Source organism: Artemia franciscana, chromosome 19 (genome assembly GCF_032884065.1).
Source record: "Artemia franciscana chromosome 19, ASM3288406v1, whole genome shotgun sequence".
NCBI lineage: Eukaryota > Metazoa > Arthropoda > Branchiopoda > Anostraca > Artemiidae > Artemia > Artemia franciscana.
In genome coordinates this window covers 9,662,755-9,682,720 of record NC_088881.1, presented here as the reverse complement: position 1 = coordinate 9,682,720, position 19,966 = coordinate 9,662,755, and the positions used below count along the sequence as shown (strand labels likewise).

The following is a 19,966-nucleotide window of genomic DNA, read 5'->3' as shown; positions in this document are numbered from 1 at the left end:
GACTGACGTCATGTTTGTCGACTGACGTGATTATAAGGATTGAGCTGTATGCGTCATGAAGTTGTTTGTCGACTGACGTCATCAACAAAGCACCGGGACACAAATGACGACCGGGACACAGGGAATATAAATGACGACCAGGACACTCAAAGAGAAATTACAGACCGGGACACCGGAACACAAATGACGACCGGGACACCGGGACACAGGGAATATAAATGACGACCGCGACACTCAAAGAAAAATTACAGACTGGGACACCAGGACACAAATAACGACCGGGACACAGGGAAACAACAACAACGGGGACGCCGGGGGGCACAGGGGGATATATAAATGACGACGGGGACACAGGGAATGTTCGATTAGCAATCACCATCAACAAAGCTCAAGGCCAATCATTAGAATAATGAGGTATAGATCTGAATACAGATTGTTTTTCCCATGGACAATTATATGTTGCATGTTCTAGAGTCTGTAAACCTGACAATCTATTTAAATGCACAGACAATGGGACAGCCAAGAATGTTGTATATTCGCAAGTTTTACGTAGTTAAAAAAATATATATATATATCTATCTATATTCACAGGTGGGACACAGGGACACAACTACAATGGCACGTAACTGATATGGCGCGTAACGACTTACGCGCGGGGGGGGGAAAGGCTTGGGGGGTGGGCACTACCCCAACAGCTATTGTATATATATAGTATATATATATATATATATATATATATATATATATATATATATATATATATAGTATATATATATATATATATATATATATATATATATATATATATATATATATATATATATATATATATATATATATATATACTATATATATATATATATATATATATATATATATATATACTATATATATATATATACTAGCTGCTTGGGGTGGCGCTTCGAGCCATTCCAACACCTAGTTGGTGGGGCGCTTCGCGCCCCCCCAAGCCCCCCCCGCGCGCGTATGTCGTTACGCGCCATATTAGTTACGCGCCATTGTAGTTGTGTCCCTGTGTCCCACCTGTGAATATAGATAGATTTATATATGTGTTTCAAACTACGTAAAAATTGCGAATATACAAGATTTTTGGCTTTCCCACTACTGGGAGCTTTCCGTTTCCAATTGCCAGCAATTGATCTGAAAATGTTTGACCAGAGTCATCGTTTTGCAATCGGACACGAATATTTGTAGTTAATTTTAATATTTTTACGTGTGCCCATAAATTAGAATTTTTCAGGCAAGCATTCATTTCGTCTGCAGGAGTTAAACTACGTAAAAATTGCGAATATACAACATTCTTGGCTTTCCCATTGTCTGTGCATATACAAAGCCGTATGTACTAATAATGACGTCATATGCAAACGCTCTTTTTACAAACAAACAAACATGCATACACACAACTCGTTTTTATATAGATAGATAGATAGATAGATACAATACAAATTAACTGCGTAAAACTTGCGAATATACAACATTCTTTGCTGTCCAATTGTCGCAGCATATAAATAGATTGTCAGGTTTACCGACCCTCGAACATGCAATGTACAATTGTCCATGGGAAAAACAATCAGTATTAAGATCTAAACCACATTTTTCTAATGATTGACCTTGAGCTTTGTTAATGGTGATTGCAAATGCTAATCGAATTGGGAATTGCAATCTTTTAAATTGAAAAGGCAGATCCGTTGGAATCATGGGAATGCGAGGAATAAGAACAGCCTCACCCTCAAAAGGCCCAGTCAAGATTGTGGCCTCTATTAGGTTTTCCATTGTTTTTTTTACGGCAAGTCGCGTGCCATTGCAAAGCTTTGGTGGGTTGATATTTCTTAAAAGTATTATTGGTACGCCTATTTTTAGTTGTAGCACGTGTGGTGGAAACCCTGAAAGATCTATGGAATTTAAAAATTCAGATGGATAATTAACCGCTTCATTTGGTTCCAAAACTGTGTTGACTGACTTGTAAAGGACTGCCTGGTCTCGAATCTTGGTCAAAACAATATTGTTGATTTCGTGGACGTCTATATTTTTGGGTGCGAGAATCGCTCTTTCACTTAGCCATTTATTATTTTTATAATTTTTTAGAATATTCGGAAATACTTTTTCAATCAATTCATTTTCGAACGTCACTAAATTACAGAAATCAGCAGGTAGTTGTATACGTCCTGAAATTGAGTCTATCGTATCATAAATGTCTTTTTGTTCCGACGTTAACTTGGAAATGTTATTTTGTACATACGACAATAGATCACTCGTACTGTAACTTTGTTCACGATCCAATTCTACACATGTCGAAACAGCAGCGATACGGTTAGGTGAAGGCATTCCCAAATCCTGAAGAGGTTTGTTTGCCATACGTACGCACAAATCTTCTATAATAACTAAAGTGAAGTTATAAAATTCTGATATAAATTTGATTGCCTTTACGGAGTTACAGTATTCAACGTTTATGTGTGCATTAAATGTTTTTGATAATAATGGGGAATATGGAACAACCCACTGGTTATCTACTTTGATGGTGGTACCGTTGCCATTGTAGGTTCTTCAGTCATTTTACAATTAGAAATTTCTCTTTCAATGGTCTTCTTACAATTAAAAATTTTTCTTTGAACGATATTCTTAAATACCTTTGTCCTGGTCGTCATTTATATTCCCTGTGTCCCAGTCGTCATTTGTGTCCCGGTATCCCAGTCTGTAATTTCTCTTTGAGTGTCCCGGTCGTTATTTATATTCCCTCTGTCCTGGTCGTCATTTGTGTCCTGGTCTGTAATTTCTCTTTGAGTGTTTTTTCTTTTTAGTATGTTTTAGTCTTTTACATTTTTTCTTTTTTCAGTTTTCGTTTTCTTCTTTATTTTTTAGCTTCACTATGAAATACATATCGCCGAACCTTTGTTTTTTTAACTAAAATCTGGTAGGCATTGATGACCTTATCCAAGTCAAAATCCCAAACCCAATCATCATCGCTATCATTTTCAGTTTTGATATGTTTTGACTCTCACTGTCCAGGTGGATCTTCATCTAACTGCGCGGTTTTGCGTTCTTTAGCCTCAAGCCTGTTTCCTTGCTGTTCTTTTGATTCCTCGGCACGCTTTCTTTTCTGACTTTCTCTATCAGCAGCAAGTTTTTTGGCATAGACTCTTTGCGCTTCTTCATCGGCTTTTGCCATTGTAAGTTCATCAGTCATTTTAAACTTAAACATTAATAGATTTCTACGTGAACATATATGTCTTAAATATCTTTAATGACGTCACCGTCATAGCAAAAATGACGACAACTAACTTCATGACGTCAGTCGACACAGAAACATGACGTCACCTGATCCACAGACAGACAGACAGACAACTTATTTTTATATATATAGATAGATATATATATATATACATATATATATATATATCTATATATATAAAAATAAGTTGTCTGTCTGTCTGTGGATCTGTGGATCAGGTGACGTCATGTTTCGGCTGACGTCATGAAATTAGTTGCCGTCATTTTTGTTATGACGATGCTTAGTATATTGTAAAACACATTAATTTGGTTAATAATATACCATTTAAAACACCAAAATGAACATGCTGGAGTAGTCACTCGGTGAGAGAGGGTGTCAGAACGGAGAATGAAGGTCCTAGGTTCAAATCCTGGTTAGGCTAAAAAAGGTAAATAACTAAAAACTAAAAAAAAACTGAAAAAACTAAAAAAAGGCAAAAACTACAAAAAAAACTAAAAACTAATAAAAAATAAAAAAGCCGAAAAACTTAAAAAACTAAAGAAACTAAAAAAAGGAAAAAACTTAAAAAACTAAAAACTAAAAAAAAACTAAAAAAAAGGAAAAATGAAAAATAGAAGAGAAAAAGAATACTAATAAAATTAAAAATAAAAATAAAAAAAATAAAAAAGATAAAAAGCTAAAAAAAGGTAAAAACCAATAGAAAACTAAAAAGAAAAAAAGGTAAAAAACTAAAAAAAAAAATTCATCTAAAAAACTAAAAAAAACTAAAAAACGTAAAAACTAAAAGAACTAAAAAAGTAAAAAAAAAACTAAAAAAAGGAAAAAACTGAAAAATAAGCGGGATATAAAACAGGGGGATATAAATGACGACCGGGACACCGGGACATAAGGAATATAAATGAATCAGAAAATACAACTCATGTTTCCAAATGACGTCGTTTGGAGCCCAAATTGAAAATCCAGATCAATTTATGTCTACTTTCAAAGTAAAAGGGCAAATTTATCATAGAGCAGGGTCTCTTCTACCATTCTCAGGCGAGAATCATAAATTTTTACAATTGTACTTCATCAGTGATAGAAATTCTGAATTGAATGCACGTTGCGAAATTTCTCCCAACATTGAAAGGACAATCGTTTCCCAATTACAACATCTTTTCCACGAAAATAATAATTTAGTGCGTCTGTTCAAAACAGCCATCGATTTGATGCCTACTTATACGCATAAAATTGTTATTTCCGCTGACAAAACGCCTCCTGGCCAACATGTGCGTAGATACAATGCTCCAACTATCGACGAAGTGGCCATCGTTATGGTCGGTGATCAGTTTTTACCTCGAGATATTATTCTCAGGGTTTCCACCACACGTGCTACAACTAAAAATAGGCCTACCAATAATACTTTTAAGAAATATAAACCCACCAAAGCTTTGCTATGGCACTCGACCTGCCGTAAAAAAAAAAATGGAAAACCTAATAGAGGCCACAATCTTGACAGGGCCTTTTGAGGGTGAGGCTGTTCTTATTCCTCGCATTCCCAAGATTCCAACGGATCTGCCTTTTCAATTTAAAAGATTGCAATTCCCAATTCGATTAGCATTTGCAATCACCATTAACAAAGCTCAAGGTCAATCATTAGAAAAATGTGGTATAGATCTTAATACTGATTGTTTTTCCCATTGACAATTGTACGTTGCATGTTCGAGGGTCGGTAAACCTGACAATCTATTTATATGCAGCGACAATTGGACAGCGAAGAATGTTGTATATTCGCAAGTTTTACGCAGTTAATTTGTATTTTATCTATCTATCTATCTATCTATCTATATAAAAACGAGTTGTATGTATGCATGTTTGTTTGTTTGTAAAAAGAGCGTTTGCATATGATGTCATTATTAGTACATACGGCTTTGTATATGCAGAGACAATGGGAAAGCCAAGAATGTTGTATATTCGCAATTTTTACGTAGTTTAACTCATGCAGACGAAATGAATGCTTGCCTAAAAAATTCTAATTTATAGGCACACGTAAAAATATTAAAATTAACTACAAATATGCGTGTCCGATTGCAAAACGATGACTCTGGTCAAACAGTAGACTCAATTTCAGGACGTATACAACTACCTGCTGATTTCTGTAATTTAGTGACGTCCAAAAATGAATTGATTGAAAAAGTATTTCCGAATATTCTAAAAAATTATAAAAATAATAAATGGCTAAGTGAAAGAGCGATTCTCGCACCCAAAAATATAGACGTCCCCGAAATCAACAATATTGTTTTGAACAAGATTCGAGACCAGGCAGTCCTTTACAAGTCAGTCGACACAGTTTTGGAACCAAATGAAGCGGTTAATTATCCATCTGAATTTTTAAATTCCATAGATCCTTCAGGGTTTCCACCACACGTGCTACAACTAAAAATAGGCGTACCAATAATACTTTTAAGAAATATCAACCCACCAAAGCTTTGCAATGGCACGCGACTTGCCGTAAAAAAAAAACAATGGAAAACCTAATAGAGGCCACAATCTTGACAGGGCCTTATGAGGGTGAGGCTGTTCTTATTCCTCGCATTCCCATGATTCCAACGGATCTGCTTTTTCAATTTAAAAGATTGCAATTCCCAATTCGATTAGTATTTGCAATCACCATTAACAAAGCTCAAGGTCAATCATTAGAAAAATGTGGTATAGATCTTAATCCTGATTGTTTTTCCCATGGAAAATTGTACGTTGCATGTTCGAGGGTCGGTAAACCTGACAATGTATTTATATGCAGCGACAATTGGACAGCGAAGAATATTGTTTATTCGCAAGTTTTACGCAGTTAATTTGTATTGTATCTATCTATATAAAAACGAGTTATGTGGATGCATGTTTGTTTGTTTGTAAAAAGAGCGTTTGTATATGACGTCATTATTAGTACATACGGCTTTGCATATGCACAGACAATGGGAAAGCCAAGAATGTTGTTTATTCGCAATTTTTGCGTAGTTTGAAACACATATATAAATCTATCTATATTCACAGGTGGGACACAGGGACACAACTACAATGGCGCATAACTAATATGGCGCGTAACGACTTACGCGCGCGGGGGGACGACTTACGAAGCGCCACCCCAACAGCTAGTATATATATATATATATATATATATATATATATATATATATATATATATATATATATATATATCTATATATATAAAAATAAGTTGTCTGTGGATGGATGGATGGATGTGTCAGGTGACGTCACCTGAAAAAACTGGATCAGGTGACGTCAAAACTGAAAAAACTAAAAAAAGGCAAAAACTACAAAAAAAACTAAAAACTAATAAAAAAAATAAAAAAGCTAAAAAACTAAAAAAACTATAAAGGTAAAAACCAATAAAAAACTAAAAAAAAACTGAAAAAACTAAAAAAAGGCAAAAACTACAAAAAAAAACTAAAAACTAATAAAAAAAGTAAAAAAGCTAAAAAACTAAAAAAACTAAAAAAACTAAAAAAAGGTAAAAAACTAAAAAAAATAAAAAATAAAAAAAACTAAAAAAAGGAAAAAACTGAAAAATAAGCTAAAATAAAGGTAAAAACCAATAAAAAACTAAAAAGAAAAAAAGGAAAAAACTAATAAATGACGACACTCAAAGAGAAAGCGACCAGGACAAAAGGAATGTTCGATTAGCAATCAACAAAGCACCGGGACACAGGGAGTATAAATGACGACCAGGACATAAGTAAAAAAAAAAAACTATCTATATATATAAAAATAAGTTGTCAAACTAAAAAAAGGCAAAAACTACAAAAAAAACTAAAAACTAATAAAAAAGCTAAAAAACTAAAAAAACTAAAAAAAAGGCAAAAACTACAAAAAAAACTAAAAACTAATAAAAAAAATAAAAAAGCTAAAAAACTAAAAAAACTAAAAAAACTAAAAAAAGGTAAAAAACTAAAAAAACTAAAAACTAAAAAAAACTAAAAAAAAGGAAAAAACTGAAAAATAAGCTAAAATAAAGGTAAAAACCAATAAAAAACTAAAAAAAAAACTGAAAAAACTAAAAAAAGGCAAAAACTACAAAAAAACTAAAAACTAATAAAAAAAGTAAAAAAGCTAAAAAACTAAAAAAACTAAAAAAACTAAAAAAACTAAAAAAAGGTAAAAAACTAAAAAAAATAAAAAATAAAAAAAAACTAAAAAAAAGGAAAAAACTGAAAAATAAGCTAACATAAAGGTAAAAACCAATAAAAACTAAAAAGAAAAAAAGGAAAAAACTAAAAAAAATTTTCATCTAAAAAACTAAAAAAAACTAAAAAAGGTAAAAACTAAAAGAACTAAAAAAGAAAAAAATAAATGACGACACTCAAAGAGAAAGCGACCAGGACAAAAGGAATGTTCGATTAGCAATCAACAAAGCACCGGGACATAGGGAGTATAAATGACGACCAGGACATAAGTAAAAAAAAAATTAACAAAACTAAAAAGAAGGTAAAAACTACAAAAAAACTAAAAAGAAAAAAAAACTAAAAACTAATAAAAAAACTAAAAAATCTAAAAATCTAAATAAACTAAAAAAGAAAAAAAAAGGAAAAAAATAAAGGAGAAAAACAAAACTAAAAAACGAATGTATATACAGACCGGTACACCGGGATACAAATGACGACCGGGACACAGGGAATATAAATGACGACCGGGACACAGGGACACAACTACAACGGGGACACCGGGGGAAACAGGGGGATATAAATGACGACCGGGACAAAAAAACTAAAAAGAAAAAAAAACTAAAAACTAATAAAAAAACTAAAAAATCTAAAAATCTAAATAAGCTAAAAAAGAAAAAAAAAGGACAAAAATAAAGGAGAAAAACAAAACTAAAAAACGAATGTATATACAGACCGGGACACCGGGATACAAATGACGACCGGGACACAGGGAATATAAATGACGACCGGGACACAGGGACACAACTACAACGGGGACACCGGAGGAAACAGGGGGATGTAAATGACGACCGGGACACCGGGACAGGGAATGGTCGATTAGCAATCACCATCAACAAAGCTCAAGGGCAATCATTAGAATCATGAGGTATAGATCTGAATACAGATTGTTTTCCCATGGACCATTATATGTTGCATGTTCAAGAGTCGGTAAACCTGACAATCTATTTATATGCAAAGACAATGGGACAGCAAAGAATGTTGTATATTCGCAAGTTTTACGTAGTTAAAACCATATATATATATATCTATCTATATTCACAGGTGGGACATAGGGACACAACTACAATGGCGCGTAACTATTATGGCGCGTAACGACTTACGCGCGCGGGGGGGCTTGGGGGGGGGCGCGAAGCGCCCCCACCAACTAGGTGTTGGGGTGGCGCGAAGCGCCACCCCAACAGCTAGTATATATATATAAATAAGTTGTCTGTGTGTGGATCTGTGGATGGATCAGGTGACGTCATGTTTGTCCGCATATGACGTCTGAATTATTTCACACTAATACAAAAGAAGAAAAAAACTAAAAAAGGTAAAAACTACAAAAAAAACTAAAAAGAAAAAAAAACTAAAAAAGCTAAAAAACTAAAAAAAAACTAAAAAAAGGTAAAAATCTAATAACTAATAAAAAACTGAAAAAAATAAAAAAAGGCAAAAACTACAAAAAAAATAAAAACTAATAAAAAAACTAAAAAAGCTAAAAAACTAAAAAAACTAAAAAAAACTAAAAAAAGGTAAAAAACTAAAAAAACTAAAAACTAAAAAAGAAAAAAACTAAAAAAAAGGAAAAAACTGAAAAATAAAAGAGAAAAAGAAAACTAAAAAAATATGAATAAATATATATAAAAATAAGTTGTTTGTGGGTTATGTCTGTCTGTCTGTCTGTCGAGTGACGTCGTGTTTGTCCGCATATGACGTCTGAATTATTTCACACTAATACAAAAGAAGAAAAAAAACTAAAAAAGGTAAAAACTACAAAAAAAAACTAAAAAGAAAAAAAACTAAAAACTAAAAAAGAAAAAACTAAAAAAAAGGAAAAAACTGAAAAATAAGAGAAAAAGAAAACTAAAAAAATATTAATAAATATAAAAAATATAAATATAAATATAATATAAATTAGCAATCAACAAAGCACCGAGACACAAATGACGACCGGGACACAGGGAGTATAAATGACGACCAGGACATAAGTAAAAAAAAAAACTAAAAAAACTAAAAAAATGGTAAAAACTACAAAAAAACTAAAAACTAATAAAAAAACTAAAAAATCTAAAAATCTTAATAAACTAAAAAAGAAAAAAAAGAAAAAAGGAAAAAAATAAAGGAGAAAAACAAAACTAAAAAACGAATGTATATACAGACCGGGACACCGGGATACAAATGACGACCGGGACACAGGGAATATAAATGACGACCGGGACACAGGGACACAACTACAATGGGGACGCCGGGGGGCACAGGGGGATATAAATGACGACCGGGACACCGGGACACAAGGAATATAAATGACGCCCGGGACACTCAAAGAGAAATCACAGACTGGAACACCGGGACACAAATAGCGACCGGGACACAGGGAATATAAATGACGACCGGGACACAGGGACATAACTACAAAGGGGACGCCGGGGTGCACAGGGGGATATATAAATGACGATGGCGACTCAGGGAATGGTCGATTAGCAATCACCATCAACAAAGCTCAAGGGCAATCATTAGAATCATGAGGTATAGATCTGAATACGGATTGTTTTCCCATGGACCATTATATGTTGCATGTTCAAGAGTCGGTAAACCTGACAATCTATTTATATGCACAGACAATGGGACAGCAAAGAATGTTGTATATTCGCAAGTTTTACGTAGTTAAAAACATATATATATATATATATATATATATATATATATATATATATATATATATATATATATATATATATATATATATATATATATATATATATATATATATATATATCTATCTATATTCACAGGTGGGACATAGGGACACAACTACAATGGCGCGTAACTAATATGGCGCGTAACAACATACGCGCGCGGGGGGGCTTGGGGGGGGGGGCGCGAAGCGCCCCCACCAACTAGGTGTTGGGGTGGCGCGAAGCGCCACCCCAACAGCTAGTATATATATATATATATATATATATCATGAAAAGAGAATATATATATATATATATATATATATATATATATATATATATATATATATATATATATATCATGAAAAGAGAAATCACCAATGCTACAGCACAAACACACACAAAAAAAAAAAAAAGAGAGACAGAAGGAGAAAAGGAAGACTGTTTTCCTAAATTAGTGATTAATATAGACCAGCACTTGAATGAGGCCTTAACCCTACTCATCCATACAATCACATAGGTCAAACAGCATAGCCACACACAATCAACCATAAAGAATAATCCATGGACAGGCAGTCATGTCGTCAATAAGTATAAGTCGTCATTTACCGAACAATAGAAAAAATAATATAGACAAATAATTCAGAGGCAACACCCAACATAAGGGCTCATCAGGAGAATACACTGGCCTATATAGGGTTTCGCCACTCTAAATTCTCTACCCAGCACAGTGTTGTGGCTACCACAGAATATCCATGGCATCCCCGCGTCAGGTATCACCCCCAAAATGGGGGTGATATATATATAGATACATATATCTATATATATAAAAATAAGTTGTCTGTGTGTGTGTGTGTCGAGTGACGTCATATTTGTGTGTCGACTGTGTGTAGAAGGATATCGTATCTCAAAGCTCTTTTTTAACTCCCGACCGGATCTGGTGACATTGGGGGGGGACCTAAAATCATGGAAAACGCTTAGATTGGAGGGATCGGGATGAAACTTGGAGGGAAAAATAAGCAGAAGTCTTAGATACTTGATTTACATAATTGGAACGGATCCGCTCTATTGGGGGGGGGATAATTCTGAAAAATCAGAAAAAATGACGTGTTTTTAACTTACGGGGGGGGGGGCGGAGGGGAGCCGGAAAAATTAGAAAATACTTAAAGCGGTGAGATCAGGATGAAACTTGATGGGAAGAATAAAAACCTCTCTAAGACACGTGACTGACATAATCGGACCGGATTTGCTCTCTTTGGTGAAGTTGGGGGGGGGGGGGAGTAATTTTGAAAATTGAGGTATTTGTAAATTACGTAAAGGTGACCGGATCTTAATGAAATTTGATATTTAGAAGGGTCTTGCGCTTTAAAGCTCTAATTTTAAATTCAGACCAGATCCTGTGACATTGGGGGAAGTTGGAGGGGAAAACCGGAATTCTTGGAAAACGTGAAAATTGGGGTATTTTTATTTTACGAATATGTGATCGGATTTTAATGAAATTTGATATTTAGAAGGAATTCATGTCTCAGAGCTCTTATTTCAAATCCCAACGAGATCTTTTGACATTGGGGGGAGTTGGAGGGGGAAATCTTGGAAAACACTTGGAATGGAGGAAAAGGGATGAAGCTTGGTGGATAGAATAAGCAAATGTCCTTGATACGTGATAGACGGAGCCGTCCTGGATTTGCTCTCTTTGGGAGTTGGGGGGAGGGGTTCCGTGATTTGGCAAGTTTGGTGCTTCTGGACGTGCTAGGACGATGAAAATTGGTAGGCGTCTCAGAGAGCTGCACAAATTGACTTGATAAAGTCGTTTTCCCAGATTCAACCATCTGGGGGGCTAAAGGGAGAGGAAAAATTAGAAAAAATTAGGTATTTATAACATACGAGTGGGTGGTCGGATCTTAATGAATTTTGATATTTAGAAGGACATCGTGACTCAGAGCTTTATTTTAAATCCTGACCGGCATTAAGCCTCTTATTTTTCTTTTAAATCAATCTATTGATTCATAGAATTTTGCTAGAGCTCATACCATATGATCTCTTGGCTCTTAGCTCTTCTTGCCTCGGCACAAGTGCCATATGAGCTCTTAGCTCTTGTTTTTCTTTTAATTTATAAAAGAAAAATCAAATTTAATTTTACTACAGTAAAACTTAATTTTACAAAGTGGGAGGCCATTAATATGGACCATGAGAGTACTTCTTTAGCTAGGTAGTGTTTTTCCCCTTCTTTTTTTCCTTCGATCTATAAAAAAAAAAAAATCAAACTTAATTTATCCACAGTAAAACTTAATTTTACCACAATGGGGTCCACTAATATGGATCAAAGGAGTCCTTAGTTACCCTAGTAGTTGTTTTCTCTTCTGTTTTTTTTTCTTTTTATTTATAAAAAATCAAATTTTATTTTACTACAGTAAAACTTAATTTTACCACAATGGGAGGCCATTAATATGGATCAAGGGAGTCCTTCGTTACTTAAGTAGTTGTTTTATCTTCTGTTTTTCTTCGTTTTGTTTAAAAAAAAAAAAAATTTAATTTAATTGTACTAAAGTAAAATTTAGTTTTATCACATTGGGAGGCTATTAATATGGATTCTTTGTTCCCTTAATAGTTGTTTTCTGTTCTGTTTTTTTTTAATTTAAAAAATCAAATTTAAAAAAGAAATCGACAATTTCTACTATGATTTAGATGAAAAAATATTTTGCAGGATTGTGACATAGAGTAAAACTTAATATTACAACAATCAGAGGCCATTAATTCCTTCGTTACCTAAGCAGTTGTTTAACCTGTTTTTCCTTTTATTTATAAAAAAAATCAAATTGAATTTTACTACAGTAAGACCTAATTTTACCATTAAGCGGGATCAATATGGATCAAGGGAGTCCTTCATTACCTAAGCAGTTGTTTTATCTGTTTTTTCATTTTATTTGTAAAAAAATCAAATTTAATTTTACTACAGTAAAACTTAAATTTACCACATTGGGAGGCCATTAATATGGATCAAGGGAGTCCTTCGTTACCCAAGTAGTTGTTATATCTTCTGTGTTTTTTTCCTTCCATTTATAAAAAAAATGAAATATAGTTTTACTACGGTAAAACTTAATCTTACCACAATAGGAGGCCATTAATATGGATCAAGGGAGTCCTCCGTTACCTAACTAGTTGTTTTATCTTCCGTTTTTTTTTTCCTTTAATTAAAAAAATAAATTTAATTTTAGTTTCATTTAAAAATCTAATCAAATTTAAAATTAAACTTAATTTATGCTTTTATTTATAAAAAAAATCAAACTTAATTTATCCACAGTAAAACTTAATTTTACCACATTGGTAGGCCATCAATATGGATCAAGGGAGTCCTTCGTTATACAAGTAGTTGTTTTATCTTCTGCTTTTTTCCTTCTATTTATAAAAAAAAAATCAAATTCAATTTTATTACAGTAAAACTTTATTTTACCACAATGGGAGGCCACTAATATGGATCAAGGGAGTCCGTCGTTGCCTAAGTAGTTGTTTTATATTCTCTTTTTTTCCCCTTATTTAAAAAAGCAAATCAAAGTTAATTCTACTAGTTAATTAGTTAACTAGTTAACTTAAGTTAACTAGTTAATTGTACAAAGTTAATTAGTAAAACTAATTTTACCAATATGAGAGGTCATTAATATGCATCAAGGGAGTCCTTCGTTACCTAAGTAGTTGTTTTCTCTTCTGTTTTTTTTTTTCTTTTTTTCGTTTATTTTAAAAAATCAAATTTAATTTTACTACTGTAAAATTTAATTTTACCACAATGGGAAGCCATTAATATGGAATAAAAGAGTCCTTCGTTACCTAGGTAGTTGTTTTATCTTCTGTTGTTTTTTTTTCATTTTATTCATAAAAAAATCAAATTTAATTTTACTACAGTAAAACTTACTTTTACCACATTGGGAGGCTATTAATATCCATTAATATGGATCAAGGGGGTCCTTCGCTACCTATGTAGTTGTTTTATCTTCTTTTTCGTTTGTTTATTTTTCAGATTGTGTGGCGTTGTGTTGCTGTGTTTTTTTTTTTTTATTTGTCTTTTTTTTCAAGTTTTTGAGTTTTATCCTTTGTGGTGTTGTCGCTCAGAAGCTTTATTCAATTTGTACACTTTTGTTTATTCATTTTTGCATTAATAATTGAATTGAAATAACCCAATCGGTAAAGGGACCCCAAAGACATTTTACAAAAAAAAAATCCATTTTACAATAATTCTTCGAATTTATACTTTTTTGTAGTAAATAGCTTAGCACAGAAATGTTCTAAATGAAACTTACAGCTAGAATTTTCTCCCAGTTGAAAACGTAGTCTTTCTGACGTCTTTGTTTCAAATCATTCACTAAAACTGCAGATATTCCCAGGACGTCATTGACGTAATCTTCGTTTAAAGTTGTCCTTGTTGCTAAAAGAAGAAGCGTAAAGTATTTTACTTGCCGATTTAACATCTCAAAATTTCTAGTTTAGATCGTACAGCAGATAATCATAGAAAATTTAGGGAAGGCCCAGCAAATTGCGATTGCCAAGATCCAGCGCCCTCACAAGTGAGAAAACCGATGGAAAGACACTCAGGTCAGGGTGCCATTCAGGGAAGGGGGCGCAATTCTCCTAGATAAAAAACTTCTTTTTAGTGTTTTTTATTAAAAAATAATTTGTGTTTGTATATCCAATGAAAAAATCACAAGAGTGCCTCTCACTAGATTTAGAGAAATGTATCCTCACCACATGACCTCACACTGTCGAGAATTAGTACCCTAGACGCCTTTTCAGATATTGTGTTGCTTGTTGTTAAAAATAAAAAAGCACTTTATTTTTTCAATAAAATGTGAGAATTTCAATATCGTATAGCAGAGTATCACAAAAATTCATGGCACGAATTATTTAATCGTTAATTCTGAAATCTAGAATCTTTGTTAAATAGCAAACACGATCTGAAGGTACTCAATCACCGGTTAAAAAATGTGTATGATATCAGCGGTAAGAATCCAATTTTCAACTATCCGTCGGGCCATAAACAAAAAGGGCGTATTGAGTATATCCGTTATCTTATAGGAAGACGACAAAATATTGTTTTTAGCTATTAAGGATTGTCGGGCAGTTATTAAGGATTGTTGGTGCGCAAACGACTGAAATCAGAAATTTTCACAGCGAAATCCTTTCAAGATTCAATGGTACAACAACCGAGATATCTGCAAAACGACTACGATGATATTTAGTTGATTCTTCTCAAAATATACTGCTAGAAGATACTGCTATGCAAAACTCATTGACATAATATACTGCTAGAAGATACTGCTATACAAAACGTCATTAACATAATCTTCGCTTAATGTTGTCCTTGTTGCTAGAAGAAGAAGCGTAAAGTATTTTAATTTCCAGTTTAACATGTGAAAATTTCTAATTTAGATCGTACAGCATATAATCGTAAATCTATTCATACCCGAACATTTCGATGATTCATTTTTAGATTGATGATTTAAATAATGATTGATTCCATCGAAGTATTTTTGATGATTGATTATTGATGTCATCGTAGTCTTTTGATGATGTAAATGATGTTTTTTAGAGGCTGACCTTCATTTCTAGAGTTTAGTCTTGATTTGTATGGTTTGGTCTGGATTTGGATGGTTTGGTCTATCCATTTAGATCCAAATTCAAATGGCACAAAAACCGCGATGTCTCCAAAAGCCACTACGATGACATTTAGTTGGTTCTTCTCCAACGGGGCAGAAAGAAGTCAAACGAAGGGATTTTGAGGAAATGGGAGCTTTGAGGGAGTGAGTAAACAGTGAAGCTTGAAAAGATTACGGTACAGAAGGAGCGTCCGCAGCTATAATGGTTTCAGGCCGCTTGGTCTGCATAAGATAGGATTACCGCTTGATAGAAAATCTATTTCCTTTGATTGTTTCAAAAACGGCGAGGGCCAGGAAAACCTTAACCCTCCCCCCACCAAATTATGATGAGTTCTGTTATTACATAATAGAAGCTGTTGGAGCTCAGGGCCACGCTGAAAAAACGCAAACGTAGACATTATATCATAATTTTTCTATGGTTTTTCAAAAAAAAGTCACGAGGACTAGGAAAAAACCTTCGGGGCCCTCCCAAGTAGGGAGAGAGTCCGAATTGATCATAATCCAATATTTGCATACTTCACACACACAGAGTCTTTCGTTCTCGTCAAGCAAAGGAACCGTTATACACTTTAAACATATATTGATTTTCTAGGAACAAAGCCTTGTTATTCTTATAGCAGAATTGGGTAATTTCCATTTTTCTGGGGGGTATAGAACGTGATGCCTCAAGATTGCAAAAATGGATACGTCAAAAAGATACCAACAGGTAGCTCTTTAGGCATATTAAGGATAAACCAGCCACCACCAAAAAAGAGGTGAAAATAACCCAGATTTGAGCAACTATAAATCACTATATTGGATTAGCAACTAAAGCCCCACCCCCTACCCCATCAAAAAGTATCATGGGAGGTATAATAATCATATTTTCTCGCAGAATTAAAATTAATGTAAATTTGTCTGCTATTTCCGAAAAACCCATGCTAATCAAAAAATTTCTGGCAGTTGGCTTAAACACACAATAATTATCACCCCTCAGTTATTTGGGTAGTACATATCCGTGGACAGATATCAGCAAACTCATTGAGTAAAAGGGTGCATTCTAACCATCTGGTAAATTGAATGATCTAATAGCAATTAAAACAGGAAAACGATTTCACAATAAAGATATATTTTTCTCACAGAACGATGCATAAAGTTTCGAAAAATAGTTATGGAAAGTGTGATATATTTCAACTAAATCTTTGGTTTTTGAGGGGGGGTGGAGCTAGTTATAATTACTATTTCCGTATTGAAAAGGTAACAATATCCAATTTAACTAGTCAATGCTTATTCGAGGGAGGAGGCCATAAACCGAGCTTTTGTTAATTTTCAAAAGGGGTCGCTTCTTACCACTGTTTTGCAAAGTGAATTGTTTATCTAAACCAGTTTCTTCTTCACGTTAAATAGTTACATAAAAGTAACTTTTCTATGCATTAAATGAGAGTATGAGTAATATTTTTCCCTGTATTAAATAAAAAATAGGTAAACAAGAAATTTTGGCTGTAATAATGAATAACGTGAGGCCCCTCCCCCCCCCCCAACTAAGAGGCTATGCACTCATTTGGAAGTCATGTTTTGGCTGCCTGCAGCTTATTGAAATCGAATATATAGAGGTGCCATGTTGAAACCATAACTTTATTCTTGTTTTTTCAGAATGTTTTGCTTATTGCATTTAAACTCTGTTAAATGAAACTTTTGTAGCTCAACTGCGAAATATGTGGGAACTCGCGAAAATCAAGATATCAATATGTAGAAATCCAGAACAATCCTTAGAAATCAAGACCAATGCATAAGAATTCAGACCAAACGATAAAAAACAAGAACAAACTCTAAAAATGAAGGTCACCCACTAAAAATCAAGACTAATCCGAAAAAAAATCCAGGAAAACATCTAAAAATCAAGACCAATACATACGAAGCATGAACAGGTTCAAGAGATTCGGTCAAATTTATAAAAACCAAGATCAAACTAATGAAATCAAAGCCAACCTCTAAAAAGTAAGACAAAACCGAAGAAATCAGGCGTTTAATATGTAAAAATCTAGAGCAATCCCATCAAAATTAAGACCAACTCGTAGAAATCCAGATCAACTCACAAAATCTCAAGAGATCAATATATAAAAGTCCAGAACAGCCCTTGGAAATCAAGACCAATACGTAGAAATCAATTTGGTGTGTTATTAGAGTTTTTGTGTTTTGTAGCAAGTATTGTATGTTGTGCACCAACTATTTTTCACTCAGTTAGAAATATGTTAGAATCTTGCAAAGTATTTTTATATTTCCTAAGAATGATTTGTATGTTATTTCGAATTATTTTGGATTATGTTTGAACTTTTTGTATTCTACTATTTTCTACTTATACAAAAATTGGGTAATCTCCATTGTTCCGGTGGGTATAGAACGTGATGCCTCAAGATTTAAAAAATGGATGTGTCAAAAAGATACCAAAAGGTAAGTCTCAAGTGTAAAATACTAGTATCGTATGACGCATGACCCAGGAACGCGTAATAACGGCTTGACGGGGCTAGTAGCTCCGATAGTATGCTCCCTATGGGCGTTATTACATTCATAACCCCCAAACTACTGGATTTCTATGTATTGCTCTTGATTTCTACAGATTGGTTTTGACTTTTATCAATTCGTCTAGATTTCTATGAATTGGTCATGATTTTTAGAGGTTGGCCTTAATTTCTAGAGTTTTGGTATTGATTTCTATGGTTTGGTATTGATTTCTATGTAATAGTCTTTATTTCTACTCGTCTTGATTTCTATGCATTGGTTATGATTTCCATAGAGTTTTTCTGGATTTTTATGGACCTGTCTATAGTTTCGTCTACTGTTTTGACAGTTTCGTCTTGTTTGTCACAGTTTTGTCAAAAGATTTTCTATTTGTTTTGTCTTTATACTGTTTTTTTTTTTCTAAACACTAGGAAAACTACAGGTTCTACGATTATCTTAGCTATATGACTATCTACCTTAGTTCTTCTGCCCTAGAAATGACCCATGGAAGGATAATAGATAGACATATCTGTTAACAAATGAACTAAAATCATTTTTATCCAAACCTAAGAAAAGGGGGTTAATGCCAGAATTACCCCTCACTCAATTGAACTATCTGTTTTGGCTTTCTCTACAATTAGCCTTGACGTGATGCCCATAAGTATTCATTTTAAATTCCAAAATTTGAATTAAAATTTTAGTTTCATCTTGATTTTTATTAATTTGACCAGATTTCTAGGGACCTGGTTATAATTCGTACGCGTTGGTCTTGATTTTTAGATATTGTCCTTGATTTCTTCGGATTGGTCTTAATTTTTAAGGTTGACCATCTTTTCTAGAGTTTGGCCTTGATTTTCTTTGGTTTGGTCTGGATTCTATGCATTGCTCATAGTTTCTACAATTCAGTCATGATTTGTATGGTTTGGTCTTAATTTCTATGTTTTCTTCTTGATTTCTAAGGATTGTTCTGGATTTCTAAATAATGATGTCTTGATTTTTGCAAGTTGCCACATATTTCCCACTTGAGCTACAAAAGTTTTGTATACACAGAGTTTAAACGTATTAAGCAAAACATTCTGAAAACAAGAATAAATTTCTAGTTTCAACATACCTCTTTTTAACTTCAATTTTAATATTGAAGTATAATCGAAAACACTACTTCAAAATGGATCCATAGCCCCTGAGTAGGCGAGGAGAGACCATACATAATAATTTATTATTATGGCCAAAATGTTCCTTCTTTACCTATTTTTATTTACTATAGAGACAAAAATTACCGATACCCTCATTTAACGCATAGATTTATGTAATCGTTTAACGTAAATAAGTAATTTGTTTAGATAGACAATTCACTATGCAAAGCAGTTGTTAGAAGCAACCCTTTTTAATAATTGATAAACGCTCGCTCCATGCCCTCGTTCCTCAAATAACTATTGACTAGTTAAATTGGAGGTAGTTACATTTTACATATGGAAATAATAATCATAACTAGCTCCATCCCCCGAGAAAATCAAAGATTTAGTGTAAATAGATCACACTTTATATAGATCACAATTTTAGTGAACAACGTAAGGATCATTGTATGAGAAAAATAGATCTTTATTGTGAAACGGTTTGCCCGGCTTAATTGCTGTTAGAGCGTTCAAATTACCCGATGGCAAGAATGCACCCCTTCACTAAATTAGTGTGACAATACCTGTCCAAGGATATGTACAACCCAAA

General features: G+C 33.4%; 1 protein-coding gene across 2 annotated transcripts in view; it reads right to left on the bottom strand.

Annotated features, from left to right (window-relative positions):
* LOC136039267 (probable arginine--tRNA ligase, mitochondrial) overlaps nucleotides 1-19,966 on the bottom strand; it is a 93,382-nt gene that overhangs the window by 35,540 nt on the left and 37,876 nt on the right. For both annotated transcript variants that reach the window (XM_065722845.1, XM_065722844.1), the window contains exon 4: nucleotides 14,414-14,538. In XM_065722845.1, the coding sequence (XP_065578917.1) occupies nucleotides 14,414-14,538 (125 nt within the window). The remainder of the gene's footprint in view (nucleotides 1-14,413; nucleotides 14,539-19,966) is intronic.